The sequence below is a fragment of the Panthera onca genome, chromosome F1 (genome assembly GCF_046562875.1).
Source record: "Panthera onca isolate mPanOnc1 chromosome F1, mPanOnc1 haplotype 2, whole genome shotgun sequence".
NCBI classification, from domain to species: Eukaryota; Metazoa; Chordata; class Mammalia; order Carnivora; family Felidae; genus Panthera; species Panthera onca.
The window spans coordinates 62,752,915-62,773,411 of record NC_138355.1 but is presented as its reverse complement, the minus strand read 5'-3'; the positions used below and the strand labels follow the sequence as shown (position 1 = coordinate 62,773,411).

The 20,497-nt window shown below is 49.0% G+C and overlaps 1 protein-coding gene across 1 annotated transcript; it reads left to right on the top strand.

The window, feature by feature from the left end:
* Positions 1 to 39: 39 nt before the first annotated feature.
* On the top strand, positions 40 to 19,153 carry LRRC52 (leucine rich repeat containing 52). The gene is made up of 2 exons (XM_078440533.2): positions 40 to 970; positions 18,688 to 19,153. The coding sequence occupies exons 1-2, from the start codon at positions 349 to 351 to the stop codon at positions 19,011 to 19,013; spliced, it is 948 nt and encodes a 315-aa protein (XP_078296659.1). The 5' UTR covers positions 40 to 348; the 3' UTR covers positions 19,014 to 19,153.
* The last annotated feature ends 1,344 nt before the right edge of the window (positions 19,154 to 20,497 follow it).

Below are 20,497 nucleotides of genomic sequence, written 5' to 3'. Positions count from 1 at the left end.
AAGGTGTCAACTGGCAACCTCATTGTCATGTGGCTCTCCCCTGGCTCCCCTTCACTTGCAACGCAGGGAAAGGGTGAGACCTTTCAAAGCCGCCAAGCGGGCAAGCTTCCAGCAGCAGCCTGGGAGTGAGCAAACGGCAGAGCCACCCAGCCGGGCGGCGGGGCATTGGGCCTCTCGTTTCAACTTCTGTTCTGTTCTCCTGTAATGGAAAATTGCTTTGCACAAAGCTAGAGTGTTACAGTTCTTTCCAGCGCCCCTCCCCCCCACCACCCCGCCCCTCGGCAGCCTTCTGATCAGAGGGACAGCGCCCGCAGGAAGGTGGAAGGAGGGTAGTTGCGGTTTCTTACTATGTCCCTTGCTTCAGGCCCTGGGCCTGGGTGGTTACTCTTTTCCTTTGGAATGGGACTGGTATCGGGGTCAAAGTGTCCAAATAACTGTCAGTGTCAAGCCCAAGAAGTGATCTGCACAGGGATCCGGTTAACCGAATACCCCCCAGACATACCCCTGAACACCCGGAGGCTGTACCTGAATGATAACGGCATCACTTTTTTGCCAGCGATGACTCTGGGACTCCTCAGTGACCTTGTTTACTTGGACTGTCGGAATAACCTGATTCGCGAGGTGATGGATTATACCTTCATCGGGGTCTTCAGACTCATCTACCTTGATCTCAGCTCCAACAACCTAACCTTGATCTCCCCATACAGTTTCTCCGTGCTCAGCAACCTGGTGCAGCTGAACATTTCCAACAACCCTCACCTGTTATCTCTCAACAAGTACACCTTTGCCAACACCAGCTCTCTGAGGTACCTGGACCTCAGAAATACCGGCTTGCAGACCTTGGACCATGCTGCCTTCCATAGCCTCATAACACTACAGACCCTGTATCTGAGTGGAAACCCATGGAGGTGCAACTGTTCTTTCCTGGACTTCACCATCTACTTAATAGTGTCCCATCTGAACCATCCAGGTGAGGGTTTGATTGGGTGTGGGGACGCGGATGTGACGGAGTAGGAGGAATTAGTTACAGAAAAGGTAGTCGAAAGATGGTCAGGATGGGAGAAAATGTCTGGGTTAATCTGATTGAAAACATTCTTATGGCTCTGCAAGATCCATCCTGGGGTTGACTGGAGAGGCAGTAGGGTCAGTAGAAAAAGTTCTGGAGGAGGAATCCAAAGTGCTGAGTTCTGGTCCCAAGCTGAGCACTTACTAGTTGGCTGCCCTTGGGAAAGCCAATTTCTCTGAGCCTCAGTTTCCTGATCCATCAAGTGGGGACAATAATATTTCCAAACAGAGCTGTCATGTCAACCTAAGATGGTATGTGTGGAAATGACTGACTTCTGTAACTGCACAGTAGCCAAGTAATACAGGGACACTTTATTCCATTGGTGGACTATTTTAATCTGTTTGATTCAGTGACTGAATTTTTCCAGGATCCGAAAGTAAATTCAGACATGCATAGGCAGTAGAAAATCCAACGGTATAATGTACGGAAGAGAAAGTTCAATAGAGAGAGGAGGAGGGGCACGGGAGCTCCCCAGACAATGAGAGAGGGAGCAGAGAGAAGGGAGAGGAGAAGGCATTTGATGGTTCATCTTCAAGATGCTAACCCAAAAAGGAAGGAGAGAATGGCATGAATCCATGAAGAATGGGTCACCAGTACCCACTGTGTCCAGCAGGGAGATTCCAACCTCCCAGGCAGACTCTCAAGTCTTACCTGGTAGATTTCCAATCCAGATGCTGCCACTCTCTCCACTGTCCCCACCCCTCTGCCATGGTCCCTGGGGCCCTCCAGTGTCTCACCCCCTCTTCTGTTCAGTAACTTTATTGTCCAGTCCTCATCCTCCAATTATCCCACTCCACCAATACTACCTTCACTCAGGAAGTCAAAACTTCAGTTGAATGTGAGATAATTCCTCACAGAAAGCCGGGAGCCACTGATGTAATCTGGCAAGATTGGACTTTGGATTCAAACCCTATCAAAACCATGTCGTTTCTCCCTTCTCTGAGTGTTTGTTCTTGAAAATATTTCCATGCACCTGCACCTGCTGAAGCTTCCACCATGAAGTCTTGCCCAGGTGGCAATATCCCAGAAAGATCCCTAGCCAAAATGACAGGTTTCAAGGGGATCTGGGGGAGAGGGAGCTGAGTGGTGGCAGCACTCCTGGCCTCCCTTCCAGTGGGAGGGTCTTAACGTGTCTTCTGGGCAATGCCTGGACTCTGGCGAGGCAAGCGAGCCTCCTGGAATGCAGAATTGAGGGAGGCACTAAGAGTGGGTGGCTCCTCACATTTTGTGCCCTAGACACCTGGTCCTGCTGACAGGCACTTCCATCTGAGTTAGAATAAATCGAAAGGAAAGAATTTCATCAGACTATCTTCTTAAGACCACCAATCATAAGAGAATAGAGGAGCAGTTATCTTGGGTGGGTTGCCTGATCTCTCCAAGAGAATGTCTTCTACTTTTCTCAATGACTGGTGCTGTGGTGCTTTCTAGAAAGCTCCCTGAAAGAGGGTCGTGATTGGTCATTCTCGCGCATTAAATGTGGCTTTTAAATGGGATTCTCCTGTCAGTGTTCACATAACCAGCCTGTGAAGAAGCTTCATCTTCTCTTGCCCCCTCCCCATCACACATATATATTTTCCTTGAGCAGAGCCCACCACATAGCCAGGAGAACCTCCTACCCTAGCGGAAAAGGGAGATGTAGCTTGGCCTCGTCCCCAGTCCCTAAACCTACCACTTCACCTGACCCCGAATCTCCCTTCATCAAAATTCTGCTTATAGAGTTATCTCTTGTCGGAATTTTCAGGCTGACTACCTTGGACTCTTTGACTCACTTCATTCTGAGATTAAATAGGATTGTAGACTAGATCTGTTTCACTGCCTGTTCTCAAAAACATCAGAAGTGGGTATCTATCCTGTCAAACTCATAAACTCTTTATGAACAACAGTCTGTCTTTTGTGAGCCCCGCCCTCCCAAGACACTCCCCCCAACAACTACTAATCTGCTCATCTCCCTCTGCTGTTTGGTGGCCTAGAGGAGCCCACCCAGGCCACTTCATGCAGAACTGTGGTCTCGTTGCCCTGGCTAACAATTATTATCTCTTAAAAACACTAATGAGCCCAAGGCCAGACAGAGAACAATTTATCTTTGTAGAGAGATTTGCAGCTGTTAGAGCTTTTCACACATGCTTCTTTACTTTGAGTGTCAAACCAACCCTTAAATTTTGTGCCCTAGGCCTATGGAAGAGGCTAGGATTGGTAATTTTTAAAAAAAAAAAAACTTTTTTAATGTTTATTTATTTTTGACAGAGACAGAGACAGAATGTGAGTGGGTTGGGGCAGAGAGAGAGGGAGGAACCTCCGAGATGTCAGCACAGAGCCTGACACGGGGCTTGAACTCACAAGCTGTGAGATCACGACCTGAGCCTAAGTCGGCCACTCAACCTACTGAGCCACCTGGGCACCCCTAGGATTGGTAATTTTAACCCTATCATATGGATAAGAAAATAGACTGGCCCAAAATCACACAGCTACTAAATGGCCCCCCAAAAATGATTTGAACCTCCTGAGTCAGGTCTTTTTTCATGAGACTACTATATCTTAAATCCCCATATTACATAACTATGATCCATATGTTATACGCATCTGGCCACAGCATCTAAATTACAGCTTTATTTCCGATATGACCACACATGAATGCATCCAAGATCATTTCCACTGGATAGTGAGTTGTAGCCATGGTAAACTCATCATATGCCTGTGTTCTTGCAAACCCAAGTTCACCACAACCTACCCAAACTCCCAAAGAAGGAGCCTAACCTTGCTTACCTTTGCATCTCAGTCTGGTTCTCCCTTCCCACACCTACACGTACATACACCCCGTGACAAACACATAAACCCGTGTGCAAACACACACACATATACCCACATACATACAAGCACAAAGATGTGCCCACACACACATACCATACATGCAAACATAAATATACACCTACTCACTTACACAATCACCCACATATTACATATATACAACACACATACATATACCGATGTGCAGATACACAGCCACACTTGAGAAGGCACCCACATACACATGAAACCGAGCACACACACACAGAATTCAGAAGATGCTTCTCTTGCCCTTTAGCCAGACCTCGACATAATGGAAGATAACTTATTTCAAGTGACTCTCGTACGATTCGTGTCTCAAGTAGAAATATCTTCACTATTGACAAATACTCGTGGCAAATGCTCAAGCTTCCTATTATACCACATTTGCCATCAACAGGTGACCTTGGGCATGTTCTACAATGGAGTGTAGTCATCTCTCCCCACGTACCCACACTGCAGGATATAAGATTCTCTATGAAGTGAGCTGAGTAACTTGGTTATTTGTAGAAAAGAATCCAAACTAAAGATGGGTTTCATTTTAGACCCAGGAAGATACTGAACATTAGTATTGGGCGATTTTACCTATGGTACAGAATTAAGGTCAGCATGACGGAAGAATGGCAAAATGTAGAACCCTTGAAAAGCAAGAAGTGAAGAAAGGAACTTCCATGCTACCACCACTCAGTCATCCATTCATCCATTTAAATATTTATTGAGTCCTACTAGGTGCCATAAAGTGTTCATGGAGGGAACCAGCCAAGAAGCCTGGAGCTGTGTGTGTAGACTCGTGTGACTGTGGTCATCTGCACCATATATGTCCCATGGTCCAGTCACGTGCAGCAGAACTAACCCCACTGTCCAGACAGGGCAGGACAAAAGAGACTACCATGTGCCTACTGGGCAGAGCAGGCACTTGGGGAAGCCTCAGTTGCAGATGGGGAAGGCCAGACACCATGCAGGCAGGGGAGCTCCTGTTAAAAACAGACATGGATTATAATTCTAGCCTTGCCACTTGCTATTTATAGGATATCAGAGAAGTTACTTAACCTCTCTGAACTTCAACTTCATCTTTCAGACAGGTATAAGAATAGAACCAACTTATGTGGGCTGTGGAGATGAGAACACTTACAAACTGCCATTACCATTAAGTCTTGCACACAAAAAAACATTCAATAAGTGAATGGTTGGCAGGCGTGGGAAAGGTATAGGGTACTTAAGAGAGTACAGACATCAGTTAGGTGACCCCAGGATAAGCAGTGGACTTCAGGAAGGCTCAGCACACATGGAACAAGAGGACAGTGTCCAGGAGACAGGACTATAGGGATGCGTGTGAGGATATAGATAGGATGTGGGGAGGTGGGCAGCGGGTCCCAGGACTCTAATCCCTTGAAAAATGGGATAGCAGGGATCTTAGGGGGAGCTAGGTATTAGACGAGTTATGAACACAGGAGTTCAGACCCCGGGGAACAAAACCAGAAGCCCAAATCAAGGCTTGGTCTCAGCCTGGACCATAAGACTCAGTGCTGGGCCAGTAGTAGCCAAGTGGTTCTTTCTGAGACACCTGAGTCTGGAACTGAACTTCTATCTAAGACAAGCCCCACTTCCAGAAACAGGTGTGGACATGCAGAGATCTTTCAAGAGCTGAGGGCAAGGAGGTCCAACTGTGGGGTAGACATGGCCTTGAAAGCAAGAAGTCACCCACGTGGTATGATTTTGTTATCGGAAGAGGACTAAGTGATACCTTGGCTCCCATCCAGTGCCTACCATTGAGTTAAAATTAACCATTAGAGATTTACCCTTTTAGATCCCCAAAAGTACCCCAATCTTGAAGAGGACCCTGCAAAAATATATGAACTTTAGGGCTGAGTAATACTGGTGTCCCCAAGCCTTTATCAGCTCTTAGAGGCAGAAGTGAATTCTTGAGAAATACAATTAGCCAAGATTAGTTCTGCAGCAGTGGGGAACCATGAAGGAAGCCAAGGTCCAGCAAAGAAATGAGGAGATCTTAAAACAAAAAATATGAAGGCAGTAAATATGTCCTTCCCCTATGGCCCATCTTGGCTAAACCCACCCCCACAAAGGAGCTGTAGAGAAGGTTAAATGTTTCATTCATCTATTTCATCATCAATCAAAAGTTTCCCATATTGGCAAGAGGTTCTATTCTATTATCAAAAGGTCTTCATCAAAAGAAGCCCTCTAATGATATACTCACCAGATGCACTAAAGACTATTAAGTCCTCAAAGAGTTCACATACTCACTTTACAAACATGAAAGTCACAGCAGAAATGGAGGTGGGTTGTAATGTGCTGGTTTCCAGGATGCTCTGATCAATGCAGAGGTAAATAGACCCACAGATTCCATTTTCTTTTTGGCCCAGGTCAGTAGAGAGGAGGACTAATTCCTGGCTGGAACTGTAATTTTCCAGTCATTAATACCATTTGAAGGTGAGACTGACAATTGAGCTCTTCCCAGGATAGAGCTGCCTACTAGGACAGGGTCGAATGCCTCTGAAGATGCTCTCAAAAACTCATGCAACTCTAAGCTCCCAGACATAAGGAACCTGACCTCCATCCCCTCTTCTCCCAAAGCTTGGTCTGGCACTGTCCAATAAAAGTCCCTGCAGCAGTAGAAATGGTCATATCTGTGTTGTCCAATACAGTAGCCACTAGCCACATGTGGCTATTGAGTTCTTGAAGTTAGGCTATTGCAATGGAGGAACTGAATTTTTAATTTTACGTCATTTTACATCTTGTAAGTAGCCACATGAATGGCCATTGGCCACCATATTGGTCAGAGCAGCCTTTTAATAAAAGATGTCAAAGCTGGAACTTTAGAATCTAGCTTCCTCACGGGTAAGTGACTGTACAGCCAAGCCTGGCATGGAGATCTCCTGACAACCAGATTCAGTGTTTTCCCCCATGCCATGATACCTCCTTACTCTGAGACACATCACAGTCCACTCCACTCTGAAACATTTGCTGTATGTTCAGTATATGTCCAACATTGTATTGTAATGATGGCTTTCATCACAGAGAATGACGCCATAATTCCTGTCTGTAATAAGACAATCTTGGGATATAAGAGAGAGAAGATGCAATTGAAAGCCAGAAAGCCCTGACCTGGTCCCTGTGATGCCACTGTGTGACTTGGGGCAAGTCACTTTCCCTCTGAGACTCACTTGTCTTTGAAATAAAAAGAGAGTAGGATTAGATACTCTCTAAAGCCCCTTCGAATGGGTAGTCGATGGAGCTAACTAGAAAGATAAGGTGCACTTGAATGCAGGAAAGCGGTGATGAGCAGACAGGGTGCCAGATGGGCAATGTGATGGATCAGTGCTGAGGTGGAGCCATTCCTGGAGATGTAGGCTACAGTCACGTAATTAGGACGTGCATGTAAGTAGTAAGCAGGCAGCCTTGAACTCCTGCGCTGTCCCACCTCCTGTCTTAAGCACCGTCTACTTGACTAAAACAATGCCTTGCCCTCGACTGTCCTCCCAGGCTTGGCCTGCTCAACCAGTGGTTCTCAAACTCCAGTGAACATAAAAACCTCAGGCCCCACATACAGAGATTCTAGTTTTGCACAGTGCAAATCCTTAGGCCATATTTTGAGAAACCCTATGACAATGGCTTGTGTTCTGGGTCTACAGCGGTTACCCCCACCGGTGAATAAATTGATTTGCACTGAGATGTTAATGGCTAATAATGTTTTGACATGTTTCCCTCAAGGAGCATTTGCAGTGTGACAGAAAACAACCAGAAACAGTGAGAATTCAGAAAGCAACAGACCACCAGGGGTAAAAGTGGGGGTAGTTTGGGGACAGAGTGTCCCTCTGTGTCAGCTCTTAAGTTATAGTCCTTAAGCAGTCTTGGGTGACCCGGTGGTGGGGCCTACAAATCAAAGAGGAGTCTGGGCAAGAGTGCTGTAGAGGAAGGGGCACCAAGCTGCTCAGAGACATCTGCAGGGAACAGATGGGCTGGGTCATGGGCTATTTCAAGTCCACATCATCTTGAGGGCGTTTTGAGCAGAGAACATCTTAGTTTCATTCCAAGGCTACTTCATCTTGTATTCAAGGCTGCTGTAATAGGATAATGGCCCCATTTCAAGCCACCAAGTACAAAGTCATCTACAGCTGTGCCAAGACTTAGATTTCCAGAATGAATTCAGGTCCTCATACTCTTCCACCATTAATGCTAACCCATCTCCTCCATCAGAGAAATTGCTGCAAAGACCAGACGCCCAAAAAGGGAACAGCTGGGCAGCAGACATTTCCAAGGCCATCAACTTCTCCTCCAGCCCATCTCTCCTCCCTTCTCACCCTGCTGAGAGCCAGAGGTGCAGCCTCATGAGGGCAATGAGGGGGCTGGGAGGGGGGCATCTGGGTCAGTGATCCCTAAACCGCCCAAAAAGGCCAAGAAGAGATGGGGTGGCAAGCACGTGTGGTCTAGGAAGGAGGCTGAATGATTCTCACACGCTCTTGAATTCGGCTCACTCGAGACCCCTGAAAGGAGATGACCCAAAGTCCCTTCATGCTCAGCAATGCCAGACCTCTGGTCACCCAACACCAGCCAGGCCTCTGGAAGGCAGTAGTGCAAGGCTAGCCAAAGCAGCCAACCTCAGTTTCCTTATCTCTAGAAGAGAAGAGCTCTCCAGCCTGGAGGTAATCTGCAGAATGTGGATGTGGCTAGAAAGAGAAACAGGGATCCAATCATGAAGGGCCTTTAAAGGAACAGGCAGTGCATCCTGAGAAGCCCTAGGAGGCAGGCGAGCCTGGGTGCAGGGCTGGGAGGCTCCTGTAGGCACCCAGGTAAGAGGAAGGTGGTCTATGGCGGCAATGGGGATGAAGAAGTCTAAATAGGTCAGAAGGAACCATTTAGAAGATAGAAGCAATAGGACACAGGACTGAACTTGACCCTCCCAAGGTTCCTTGTATGCCCTTCATGACTTCTGGCACAGTTCTACGTAATTAATAGATTTGTATATTTAACATGTGTCTTCTCTGGCAGTAAGGTCTATGAGAGCAAGGAACATGTCTGAATCTTCAGAAACTAGCTCAAGGCCTGACACAGAAAAGGGCTCAATAAATATTCATTGAGAAAAATCAATGAATAAGCGAGATGTGGAAAATAACAGACAAGAATTGGCTCAGCCCGCTTTGGGGGCTTCCCTGAGACGGACACTCTTAGAGGAGGGGCAGTGAGGAGCCTAGGGCACAACCATATCCCACCGTGAGCATGTTGAGTGGGAGGGCCCCTGTCAACCAGTAGGTCTTTGGATGTTCTGACCTGAAATCCAGAATAGAGAATAGAGTATATATTTGAGAATCATCAGCTCCCTGGTGACCAATGAAACTAAATGAAGGATGAGATGAGCCAGCAAAAAAGTAAGGGGTAATAGAGCAAGGACAGAAACTTTGGGGAATCCCAACAGAGAGAAGGGTGAAGAAGAGGCACCCATGAAGTACCCCGGGTGGGAGAAGCCAGGGAAGAGAAAGGAAATCAGAGAAGGGTATACTCATGGACGCCAAGAGAAGAAGAGTTTCAGAGAGTGGAAGCAGGTCAAGTAAGGGTTGAGAAAGTTCCGTCAGATTTAGCTACCAAGAGGTCCCTGACGTCTTGGACCTTCCAGTGGCATCGTGGGTGTGGACACCAGAGCACAGTGGGATACGGAATGAACAGCAAGGAATAAAAAGAGTGCAGAAAAAATGTAAGCTTGGGGCACCTGGCTGGCTCAGCTGGCGGAGCATGCAACTCTTAATCTCGGGGTCACATGTTCAAGTCCCACGTTGGGCGTAGAGCTTTCTTGAACAAAAAAAAAATTGTAAGCCCTTCTAGGAAGCTTGGCTATGGACTAAAGGAGACAGACGGCCGAGAATGATATGAAGGGGGTATTTCTTTCTTAGGAGCAAAGAGGTCCATGCATGTGTTTTATCTGCTGCTGAGGAGGCAACGCAGGGCAAAGACATGGGGTGGGGGAATAAGCAATGGCGTAAAGCCCCAAGGAGGCAGGAGTGGACGGACTCCAGAGCCAAATGGAGGGTAAGCCTTGAACAGGGAAACTCCCCTCCCCTGGGACCGCAGAGAAGGAAGCGAGGGTAAGCACACATGGGTAAGTGTGACGATGTGCGGCAAATGGAATCGAGGGGCCCACCCAAGTGTCCCTCCTTTTCTTGCAGTGAAATAAAAGACAAAGGACAACTCTGTATCTAGAAAAGTGCACAGGTTCCCGTGATGTGTTCTGTGATGCTTCTGTACCATCAACCCAATTAGGTGATCCCAAAATGGCCCTTTGTTCTTGAGATGATCATGCTCCCGTTGAACAAGCAAAACCAAGGTGGGCTCTGGATTCAAACGACCTGGTTTTTAATCCCGCCTCTGGCACTTAACGGCTGGGCCACAGTCTCCAGGAGAAGCAGCCTCCTCATCTGAAAACTGGAGATCAATTAGTTCCTAGTTCTGGGGTCGTTGTGCTAATTCAATGAAATCGCCCACGGGAAGATTTTAGAAGTGTACACAGCAAGTGCTCAACTAACGTTAGCTATTGTCGCTGCTGTTACAGTCCCTGGTGGTGACTGCCAATACCACAGGGGACATGGAGAGGGGGGAAAGCAGTGTGGGTTTACTGAGACAGGTAAGTACTGCTGTGACTTGCCACTCTTCCTGCTGGGGTGCACTGTCCACGGGGAGTCCCACTCAAAAGCCACGGGGGGCCCCAGGGCTTTTGGGGTGGAGGAGGGTGTTTTAAAGCTTTCAAAATGGCAGCATTATGTGAAAAAAGAGAGAAAGAAACCTAATGCTTAGCCTATATACAGGGATTTTCTCTTTTATCAGAACAGTGGTAGATTTGGCCTTCCCCTCAACCCAAATAAAGGAATAGCCAATGCATCCGATTAAAATATAGTTCAGACAAGAATTAAAATCATGTTAACAGAGTCTTGCAATTTTCCATATTTTCTTCCAACAGCTACGATGCTCGGCCAGAGCGTGTGGCCGAGGTGAGGTGCAGGCCTTGTTGACTCTATTTGACATTCACACAGGGGTAAGGAGCCCAGCCTGGCACCTGAGTGCACTCATTCCGCTATTAGTTTCTGGGCACCTATTAGGTGCCAGGTCCTGGGCCAGGCACTGGGCACACAGCTCTGAACAGAAACAGACACACTCGCGTGAAGTTTCCACTCTATCAGGAGGGGAGTAAATAAGCAAATAAATATATGACCTAATGCCAAGTGATGGTAAGTGCTACAGAAGCAAATGAAGGCAGGGAAGGGAGAAAGCGTGCCTGGGATTGAGGACAAGGCAGATACTTTACACTGGGTGGTTGCTAACGAGGTGACATTTGAGCCGAGAATTGAAGGAAGTAAGGAGACAAGCTGTGGACATAAGACGTGGTGGAGGGGGGCTTTCTAGACAGAGGGAAGAGAGCAAATGCAGAGGCCTTGGGGTGGAATGAGCTCAATGTATTAGAAGGTGAGTACGGTAGAGGCAGGTGGAGGAAGGAGACAGAAAAATAGAGGCCAGATCAGGTAGGACCGCTGGGCCAATGACAGGCTTCTGATTTTGTTCTAAGTGTGACAGGATATCAGGGGCGCCTGGGTGGTTCAGTCGGTTGAGCGTCCTACTTCGGCTCAGGTCATGATCTCACAGCTCGTGAGTTCGAGCCCCGCATCAGGCTCTGTGCTGACAGCTCGGAGCCTACAGCCTGCTTCAGATTCTGTGCCTCCCTCTCTCTCTGCCCCAACGCACTCACATTCTGTCTCTGTCTCTCTCAAAAATAAATAAACATAAAAAAAAAATTAAGTGTGACAGGATATCACGAAAGGGTTTCGAACACTAACAGGAATGGCTCATGGTTTGAGATGTGGCTCGTGATGAGAGGGAGGAAGCAAGGAGGGGTCCCAAGTTTCTGCCTGGGTGACTGGTGATCAGTGATGCCCTTCTGCTTCTGAACTTTTCTAAATTGCCTCTCTCCATGAGGATAGCCCTCTGCTACCTGGATTTTTCTGGGCAGATGGGTAGTTATTAAGCAGGCCCAGCTCTAGAGCAAACTAAGAAGAAACTAGAATTTGCCTTTAGCCTCCAAGAACCAACTGGTACCACCCCCCCAGCCCGGCCATGCAGCTGGCTCCCCTGTCCCATCAAAACCTTACTCAGAAAGGTGGCCAGTTTCTCCCAGCGTAGGGCGTTAAGTCGTTACCTTCTTTTTCAGAAGACGATACCCTTCAAGCCTTATTCTGTCGGCAGAATGGAAGGTTACATCTCCTGCTGACGGAATCCCATGTACTCACAAGTACACAAGACGGTATTTTGAGGCAAGGGGGTCTTTCTACCCCTAAAACATGCCCATATACAACCCCTTATGCAAAAGACTAGTCCTGTAGCCTAGAGCACCTCTAAAGCACAGGAATAATCGAGTTGAACTTGCTGGACTTGAAGGTCTTTTCTGTAATGTTCCAAGAGTCTATGAATCACTTTTAACCTTTACCAAAGTAGGGACTCTTTATCCAAGGGGGGGAAAATGTATCAGATAAGAACTGTAGGGCCCAAGTCCAAATCCTCCAAATCTTTAAGGTTTCACAATGCCAGGGATGGTTTAGACCAGGAGTCAGCACTGCTTTCTATAAACAGCCAGACAGGAAATGTCTTAGGCTCTGTGGACCTCTGCTGCAACTACTCGATTTTGCCATCTGTTACCTGAAAGCCGTCACAGAAAATACATAAATGAGTGGGCATGGCTGTGTTCTGATAAAAATGTACTTACAAAACTAGGCAGCAGGTTGAATTTGGCCCACGGGTTGGAGTTTGCCGAGCCCGGGCTAGAGAAGACGGCTAGGTGATGAGAAAAAAAGAGCTCTAGGGAGCAAAGGTGAAGCCAATGCCCAAAGGACCGCACATGCGAGTCTGAGAAGGGGGCCTGGCTGGCTGGCTGGCTCTGGTGTTGTTGGGCTGCTAGGTGATCCAATCTAGGCTCCCCTCTAGGGAGTCATTTCCTCTGGGCACCCATAGTACAGCAGAATGTAACAGCGGTCCTTTCAAATTCCAGTCGGGAACTGGTCCTAAAGGGTGAGGCCAAAGACAGGAGCGATTAAGGACTGTTGTGTGAGATCAGACCAAGAGCCCACCATTCTCTCCTGTACGCATCCAACAGACATTTATTGAGCAGGTACCAGGGACCCAAAGGTGAACAAAGAGGGCCTCTGCCGTCAGTTCTCTAACGCTAATGAGGGACTAGTGAGAAGCCCCTTTTGATGGCACGCCCACGACACCTGCACCCTCACTTGTCTCCATCTGCACTTGCCCTCACTTCCTTCTCTGCAGTCGCTGAGGACAGAAGAGTGTCGCTTCCCAGTTCAAGGCTTACCCCTCCATTTGGTCCCGGAGACCACCTGTTCCTGACTCCCCCAGGACTTCACGCCCCATGGCTCACTGAATCCTCCCCAAATTCTCGAAAGGGAAGCAGGGATTTGTATTCGTCTAGTGTCGAGTAATCCAAGGTGGCAAGGATTAGCTGACCCACGTATGGTGTTCTTTCTCCCCAGGCTCCCTTTTTTTCTGGCTGAGCATTATGTCGACGACCCTGGCCCCGAGGGGTATTAATAACAAATAGCATTTTGTTCATTCCACAATCCTGCTTTGAGCTCTAGCGTGGGTTAAGCGCGGTTCTAGGTGCTGAGGGAACAACAGTGAACCACACAGACAAAACTCCCATGTCTTCATGGAGCTCATAATCTGGCGGGTGGAGGCAGACGAAGGAGTAGGAGGTAAATCCACTTCCTTGACAAATGCATAATTAGCTGGAGAAAAAAATAAGGCCAACTATACATCTAGTGATGATCGGGCAAGCTAGGGCCTAATAAGGAGAAATGGGGGGAAGCAGGTCTTTTCTCGGGGTTAAGGTGGAAGTCTTAGGACAAAAATGCTAAAGCTGTTAGAAACCGGTGCTGCACCCTGAGGGTGAGAGCAGATACAGTTTAGTAGAGGAGGGAGTCTCCAAATTCCATCCTTCATCGTACGTTGCCACCGCGTGGAGGCTCCACTCAGTCCAGACGGTTCCGGAACACGCACACCAGCACGGGGTCGGGGGTGGGGGCGGGGGGGCGCTCTGAGCCTGCACTTGGCTCCTCTGGAGACTCAGGCCTGGGAACCTGCAGCAGAACACAGTGCACAACTGTGGTCAGAACTGTGGTCCCTGCAGGCCAAGAAAGGAACAGTCTGCCTTACAACCACTGGGCTCAAACCAGTTTTCTGAGACAGAGGCTTCCTGGGCTCCTGCGCCAACAGGTGTGGTTCTGAGCCACAGAAGCTCTTGCTCCTCCAGACACGTGATTCTGGCAGACGGGTTTTCTGCCTGCGAGTAACACGCTATGTGTGGCAATAAACAAGGGGGGAGTTTACGTTTCCTTAGGAACTATTTGCAGGGAGAGTTTAAACATCAATGACGCCTGTAATCGTACCTGGGTGCTCTAACTGGAACAAATGCCCTGCGCCCATGGAGTGGGGCTGACAGAAGGATGACGTGGGGTCTAGTAACCTGTTTCCAATATGAATGAAGGCCCCAGAATTGTGCAGTGCACAGCATATACAACAGTACTTGGTAGCTCTTTGTCAGAGGAAAGGAAATCAAGAAAGCCAGAGAGGGAATAATTGACAAACAATTTATTCATTCTGTAGCACGGGAATGATTAAAACTACCTGGTGGAGTGGTCAGAGTAGAATTTAACTTTGAAAAGCACATTCTATGGTGCCCAGCATATATCAGGCTCTCCAAGATCAGTAGATGGGCCTATAATCTCTAATGTCATTAGGCCAGGATAGAAAAACAACGTATGACTATCAAGCCAGCAAAAAGGACACGAAGTAATAAAATAAAAAGCAACAAGGTAGAGAGAAAGAGATAAAGTATGTGGGACAAATTGAAAACAAATATATCAGTCCAACATTAAATGTTAACGGAATAATTACAATACAAAGTTTGCTAGATTGCATAGAAAACAAAACTCAGTTATATGCTGCTTACAAAGATGTATCTTAAACATAGGAATGTAGATAAAAGTAAATGGATGGAAAAAGATAAACAATGCAAACACTAACCAAAAGAAATTCAATAGAGCCATACTAATGTCAAAGACAGTAGACTTTAAGGCAAGAAGCCCTGCTAGAGATAAGGAGAGATAATGTTCAGTGAGGCAAGGGTAAATTTACCAGAAAGAGGTAACAGAAGTTTCTACACATCCAATAACATATCTTCAATATATGTAAAGCAAATCATGACAGAACGATACGAAGAAGTAGGTAAATACCCAGCCAAAACCGATGACTTTAACATCCTTCTTGCGGTAACTAATAGACAATGAATAAACTCATAGTAACCAAGAGACAATCATTTTTATCGATAAAAAGCCAGTAAAGATATAAATGACAAGCCAATACAGATACAGAAGACCTGTACAAAACACGTCCTAGTTGGTATTCACAGAACGACGTACTCAGCAAAGACAGAATACACATCTTTTGGGGGGCACGTGCAAAATTTACTAAAATTGGCTTTATCGAGCAAATTCTCAATAAATTTCAAAGGACTGAAATCATACAGAGTATGTCTCTGCCCACAGAGTTCAAGTAGGATTCATCAATAAAAATACAAACTAGAAAATCCCCCCAAAATAAGTGTTTCTTTCAATAAATGATAATGTCTTCTTAACAAGAACAAGAATGAGAAGATATGGATTATGCCTTCAAGAGTTTTGTCTGCCTGGTGGGGGAGAAAAGATACACTCCCCCTCTGGCAAGTACCCCACCACGACCCCCCGGCAAGAGGCAACGCGATAGGCACAGTGAGAACGCTATGGATGGTTCAGGAAGGGGGACAATCACATGTAGTCTGAGCTATGAGGACGAGGGGGCTGTGGGAGCACCCTGAGAGCAGATGCATTGACGCCAGACTTTGAAGGATAGGAAGGACTTGATCATGCAAAAATTGCAGGAGGAGGCATTTGATACAGAAAGAGTGGTGGAACAAAGCTCACTACAACAGGGGTAAGATGTAATCAAGGAATTAATAGTTTAATTTGACTGGAGCAAAGGGAGGGGCACTGGAGTGCTAAAGGAGGGCGAGGTAGAAGGGGGCAGATGCTGAGGGCTCTGAACGCCAGGCCAGGTGGTCTGGATGTTATTCCCAGGCCCACGGGGGAGTTAGAGGAGGGTTCGAGCCAGTGTGCCACGACAGAGCTGTGCTTGAGGAAGGGAAGTCTGGCAGTTGTGTGTGACACGGTCCAGAGCTGGGAAATGGGGAAAATGGGGGAAAGTGGATTTAGGGGGACCTGCTGGGAGGTAGGAAGGCTCCCACCTTGGCAGTGACTGGGGAGCGGAGAGGGGGAGAGAATACAGCAGCAGAAAAACCCAGACCTCCCTCCCCGCAGAGCCACCCACATCCCGCACTTAAGAGCAACCTAACAAAGCCTTAAAATCACTGCTAATTGCCCCTTTCAAGGTAACGCTCCAAAATGGGGAAACGGTGTTTCGTGTTTAGTCTCCTCTCTGCCACCCAAGCCCCAATTTGAAAGCTGAATCTTCTTAAAATAGAATGAGATAAACCCCCCTCCCCAGACACACCCGGACCCACAGAATCTCACATTTTCCTTCCTCCAATACATCTTTCTCTGTATAGTCCCATGTCGGGTCTCTGGCAGTTTGGAGAGATGCCCCAAGCCCTCTCTTGATAGAATTCCCGAAGCCTGGCCAGAAGCCCCCGGCTGCCCACCGCCCCCACTCTGGGGCCTCCTGGGCAAATCGCTAAGCCAGGCTGACTGGAGAGAGGCCTCCAGGCACGGTTGTGGTCCTGCCCCTTGACAGCAGTTGTCATGGATCCCAGGGCCCCAGCCCATTTTCCTCTCCTGAGAGCTCTCCCCCGGGCAGGGCAGGGTCGCCCAAACGGCCGCTTCCTCTCCTTCCCTCTGTAATCTTTGCACATAGCGGAGGTGACAGCCGGTGGCTTCCCTTCCCGTGTCTACAGGTTCCACCAAGAGCCAGTCCTCGACCACATCACAGCTTTCAGGCCATCTTCCTGAAAGTAACAAACAACTCTCACTGCAGGCGTACTGGGGCAGAAGCAAGGCGCAGGGGATGGGTGTTCAGCCTGCGGCGGACTTTGAGGGCGCCCAGGCTGGTCGGCTCTTTCCGGCCAGCCAGGCCCAACAGCCTCCTTGCCACTTGGCTCACCTCTGTAACCCCTTTCTCTAATTCCTCTGCTGCTGTAGCTCCTGTCCAAACCCAATTTCCCTAACTTCCTTGGTCACCCAAGGATCGGAATGCCTTCACCCATCCGGGAGCTTCTGCCCTAAAGTTTAGGAGAAGCATCTCTCCACACGAGCAGGCTTGTGTCTCCCACGTCTACAAATGAGCTTAGAGAGCTCGGTCTGTGTTTTCTGTGTCTTGTCTCCTGCCTGGATCCTTCAGGTTATCTAGAAACGTCTCTGAGTCTCGGTTTCCTTATGTGCGAAACAAGAATGATAGCACTGTGTGTGTCAAAGCTGCTGTAAGAATTAAACAAGACCTTTGTATACCACTTAGCATGTAGTCTGAGCTTGGCACATAGTAGCTGCTGTTATAATTGGGGGCATGATTATCTCAAGCCCTGGTCTCACCCTGCATTGGAGGGCATTTATGTGATGCCTGCTGGATATAGTCCCCTGGCACACGCGCACGCGCGCACACACACACACACACACACACACACACGCACGCACCCCTCTGCCTCGGCACGGAGGAGCATGTGGAAATGGGAAAATGCAGGGCTGAGGGCAGAGCTCTGAGTTTTCTGTGCAACTACTGAGCACCAGGCCTGCCTTCCCTCCTGCGGCAATGAAATCCTCTCGACTACCCTGAGAGCAGGTAGCATTCATGGCCCAGCCCGTGTAAGGTGAGGAAACGGGACTCAGAGAGGGAAATGGACATCCTGCCAAAGTTCACAAACTTAGTAAGTGACAGTCTGGGTCTGAACCCTGGTCTGGTCTGTCTGGATCCAGGGCCCAGTTTGCTTTCTGTCATATACTCAAGTCCACGACGCTTGACACGGGGAGGGGCTCAGAGAAGTAGCCAGGTAGCTGAGTCGGCTGCTACAAAGGACCGAAGACTCATGTGGATCACGTGATGAGCCAGTGATGTCGACCTCACCATGGAGAAGCAGAGCCGCTCCTCCTCCTGGCTATCCTCTCCCCTGAGCTCCCCGCACCCCGACGTCTTGCGCAGAGGACACACAGGAGGCATTTCTGGGGAATGCTTGTCCCTCCGGAGAGTTGAGCCGGGTGTGATGCCTCAGTGGTCCCCGGCGGGACTCAGTCAGGCCCGGGGAAAAGGGACAAGGTGGCTGGAAAGGTGGGAGGCGGGAGGGAGGTGACGGATGTCGGTGGGGGTCAACACTCCAGGGGGATCCTTCAGCCCCGGTTGTGGTTTCTCGTCCCTTGAGCATCCTGAAGAAGCCAAGCGCATTCCCAGGAGGCCACTGAATACAGTGGACCCGGAAGCGGGGGGTGAGGACAAGAAGCAGGGCTGGTGCAGTACTTGTCAAACCTTGCTGTGCCACATACCACCTGGGGGTCTCATTCACACCCGCATCCTGCCTCGGGAGGTTTGTTGTGGTGCCTGAGGTCCTGCGTTTCTAACGAGGTCCAGCCCGTGCTGCTGGCCCGCAGACCACGCTTTGAGTAGCCCGGGTCCGCGAGGCCTCTCCGGGTCCCCTTTGGACTCAGGACCCTGGAGGTTCTGCGGTTTCAGCTCTGTGCCTGCTGTGTTTTTCCTCGTAGATGATCAAAATGCCACGTGCACGGAGCCCACGGAGCTGGCGGGGTGGCCCATCACGCAGGTGGGGAACCCGCTCCGCTACATGTGCATCACGCACCTGGACCGCCAGGACTACCTCTTCCTGCTGCTCATCGGCTTCTGCATCTTCTCGGCGGGCACGGTGGCCGCCTGGCTCACAGGCATGTGTGCCGTGCTCTACCAGAACGTCCGGCGCAAGTCGAGCGAAGACGAGACCGAGGACGAACACGGCCAGCGGGGAAACGTCAGCGGGCGGATCTTCAGAAGCAGGGTCGACTCGGCCCAGGACGGGTTCCCTCAGCTGATTTAGCGGCCCGAGACGGCTATCGGACGTGCCTTTCCCAAGGCTCCCCGCCTTCTCTCCGCCCTCCCCTCCCACTCCCTCACAGCTGTCTGAGACACTGACGCCCATTAGTAAAGCAAATAAAATGTTTGGTGGCCATTTCACAAGTTGGTCCCTTCCTGCTCCACCAGCCCAAGGGCACCTCCGTGAGCTCTGCAGGATGGTATAGAACAAGGCTGCTGCACCCTCTTCAATGCAGGCCGACTTGTTTAATGAGCAACTACTATGCCTTGGCTGGCGGGAGGGATATGAAAAACACAAGACTGAAGACCAGTTCCCAAAGAGCAAACAGTTTGGGGCAAGTCAAGACTAATACGAATGAAATGGAGAAAAACTCAAGACCCAGTGATCAGAGCTGACATCAGTGGGACACGCCCACGGGCCAACTTCACACCCCGTCTCAAGACCGCCACCACCATCCCATGGTACGGATACTAGTTGACAGTGAAAAGTTGAGGCCTAGAAAGGTTAAACAAGCGACTGAGGTCACCCAACAGGACAGGTGCGCAGCCCCCCAAACTCCATGTACTTTCCTTTCCATGAGGTTGCCTCCCCAAGAAATGTTTGGCAACGCAGCCAAGGACTCACCACGTAAGTCTTGTATGAAACAAAGGAGTGAAACCCAGAGGCGACCACCACTTACTGAGCCCCTCCCCGGCACCCAGTCTCACCCCCAGCGTTGTATGCATTTTCTCTCCAGGTCAGCCCTCACGACCCCAGGTCAGGTGGTCGCTGTTACCCTCGCTTTCCTGAAGCTCGGAGAGGCTAAGGAACCAGCTCAGGATCAAACGGTTGACGAGAAGCCAAAGGAATTCTGATTCCCAGGCCACTTGACCCCGAAGCCTGTGCCCTGCGTACTATGAGCTCCCGTCTTTCATGAAGCGCTAAACAGAAGAGCCAAGTGTATACAAGTACGATCCGCCTCTCAGGACTGGCCGGAGGAAGGGAAAGGGAGCAGCTGACAGGCGTGGCTCAACCCCAAGACCCATTCAAGACTCTGATCAAAGGCCCTACCCATGAGGCCAGCTGTCCCTAAACCCCCAACCAGATCTTCCTTACCTCTGCACTTCCTCTGTGAATCCCACATGATTTCCCCCAGATTTGTCCAGTGTAATGGTTAAGAGTAGGAGCTCCTGAATTGGGGGCTAGGTTCCTGTCCCCCGATTCTGCCCTTACCCCCGTGTCACCGTAGGCTTCCTGCTTATAATGAGCTTTAGGACCGAGACCTCCTGGTATTCTCTGTTGACACAGTGCGTAGGGAGGTGCCTTACACAAAAGGAGGGGTTCCATAAGAGTTCATTATCACATCCTATTGAAATCACAACCCACTGATCATTCCTACTCTGTTATGCGGATTGTGACAGGTGACCATGGGCAAACTATTTTACTTCTCTCTGCCTCAGTTTCTTCATCTGTAAATGGCCATCGTTATAGTGCCCACATCATAAAGG

Excerpts from the sequence above, each read along its gene's own strand:
- LRRC52 (XM_078440533.2), top strand. The coding sequence starts at position 349 with ATGTCCCTTGCTTCAGGCCCTGGGCCTGGGTGGTTACTCTTTTCCTTT. Across the intron at positions 971-18,687 it reads GTCCCATCTGAACCATCCAG|ATGATCAAAATGCCACGTGC; the intron begins GTGAGGGTTTGA and ends TTTTCCTCGTAG.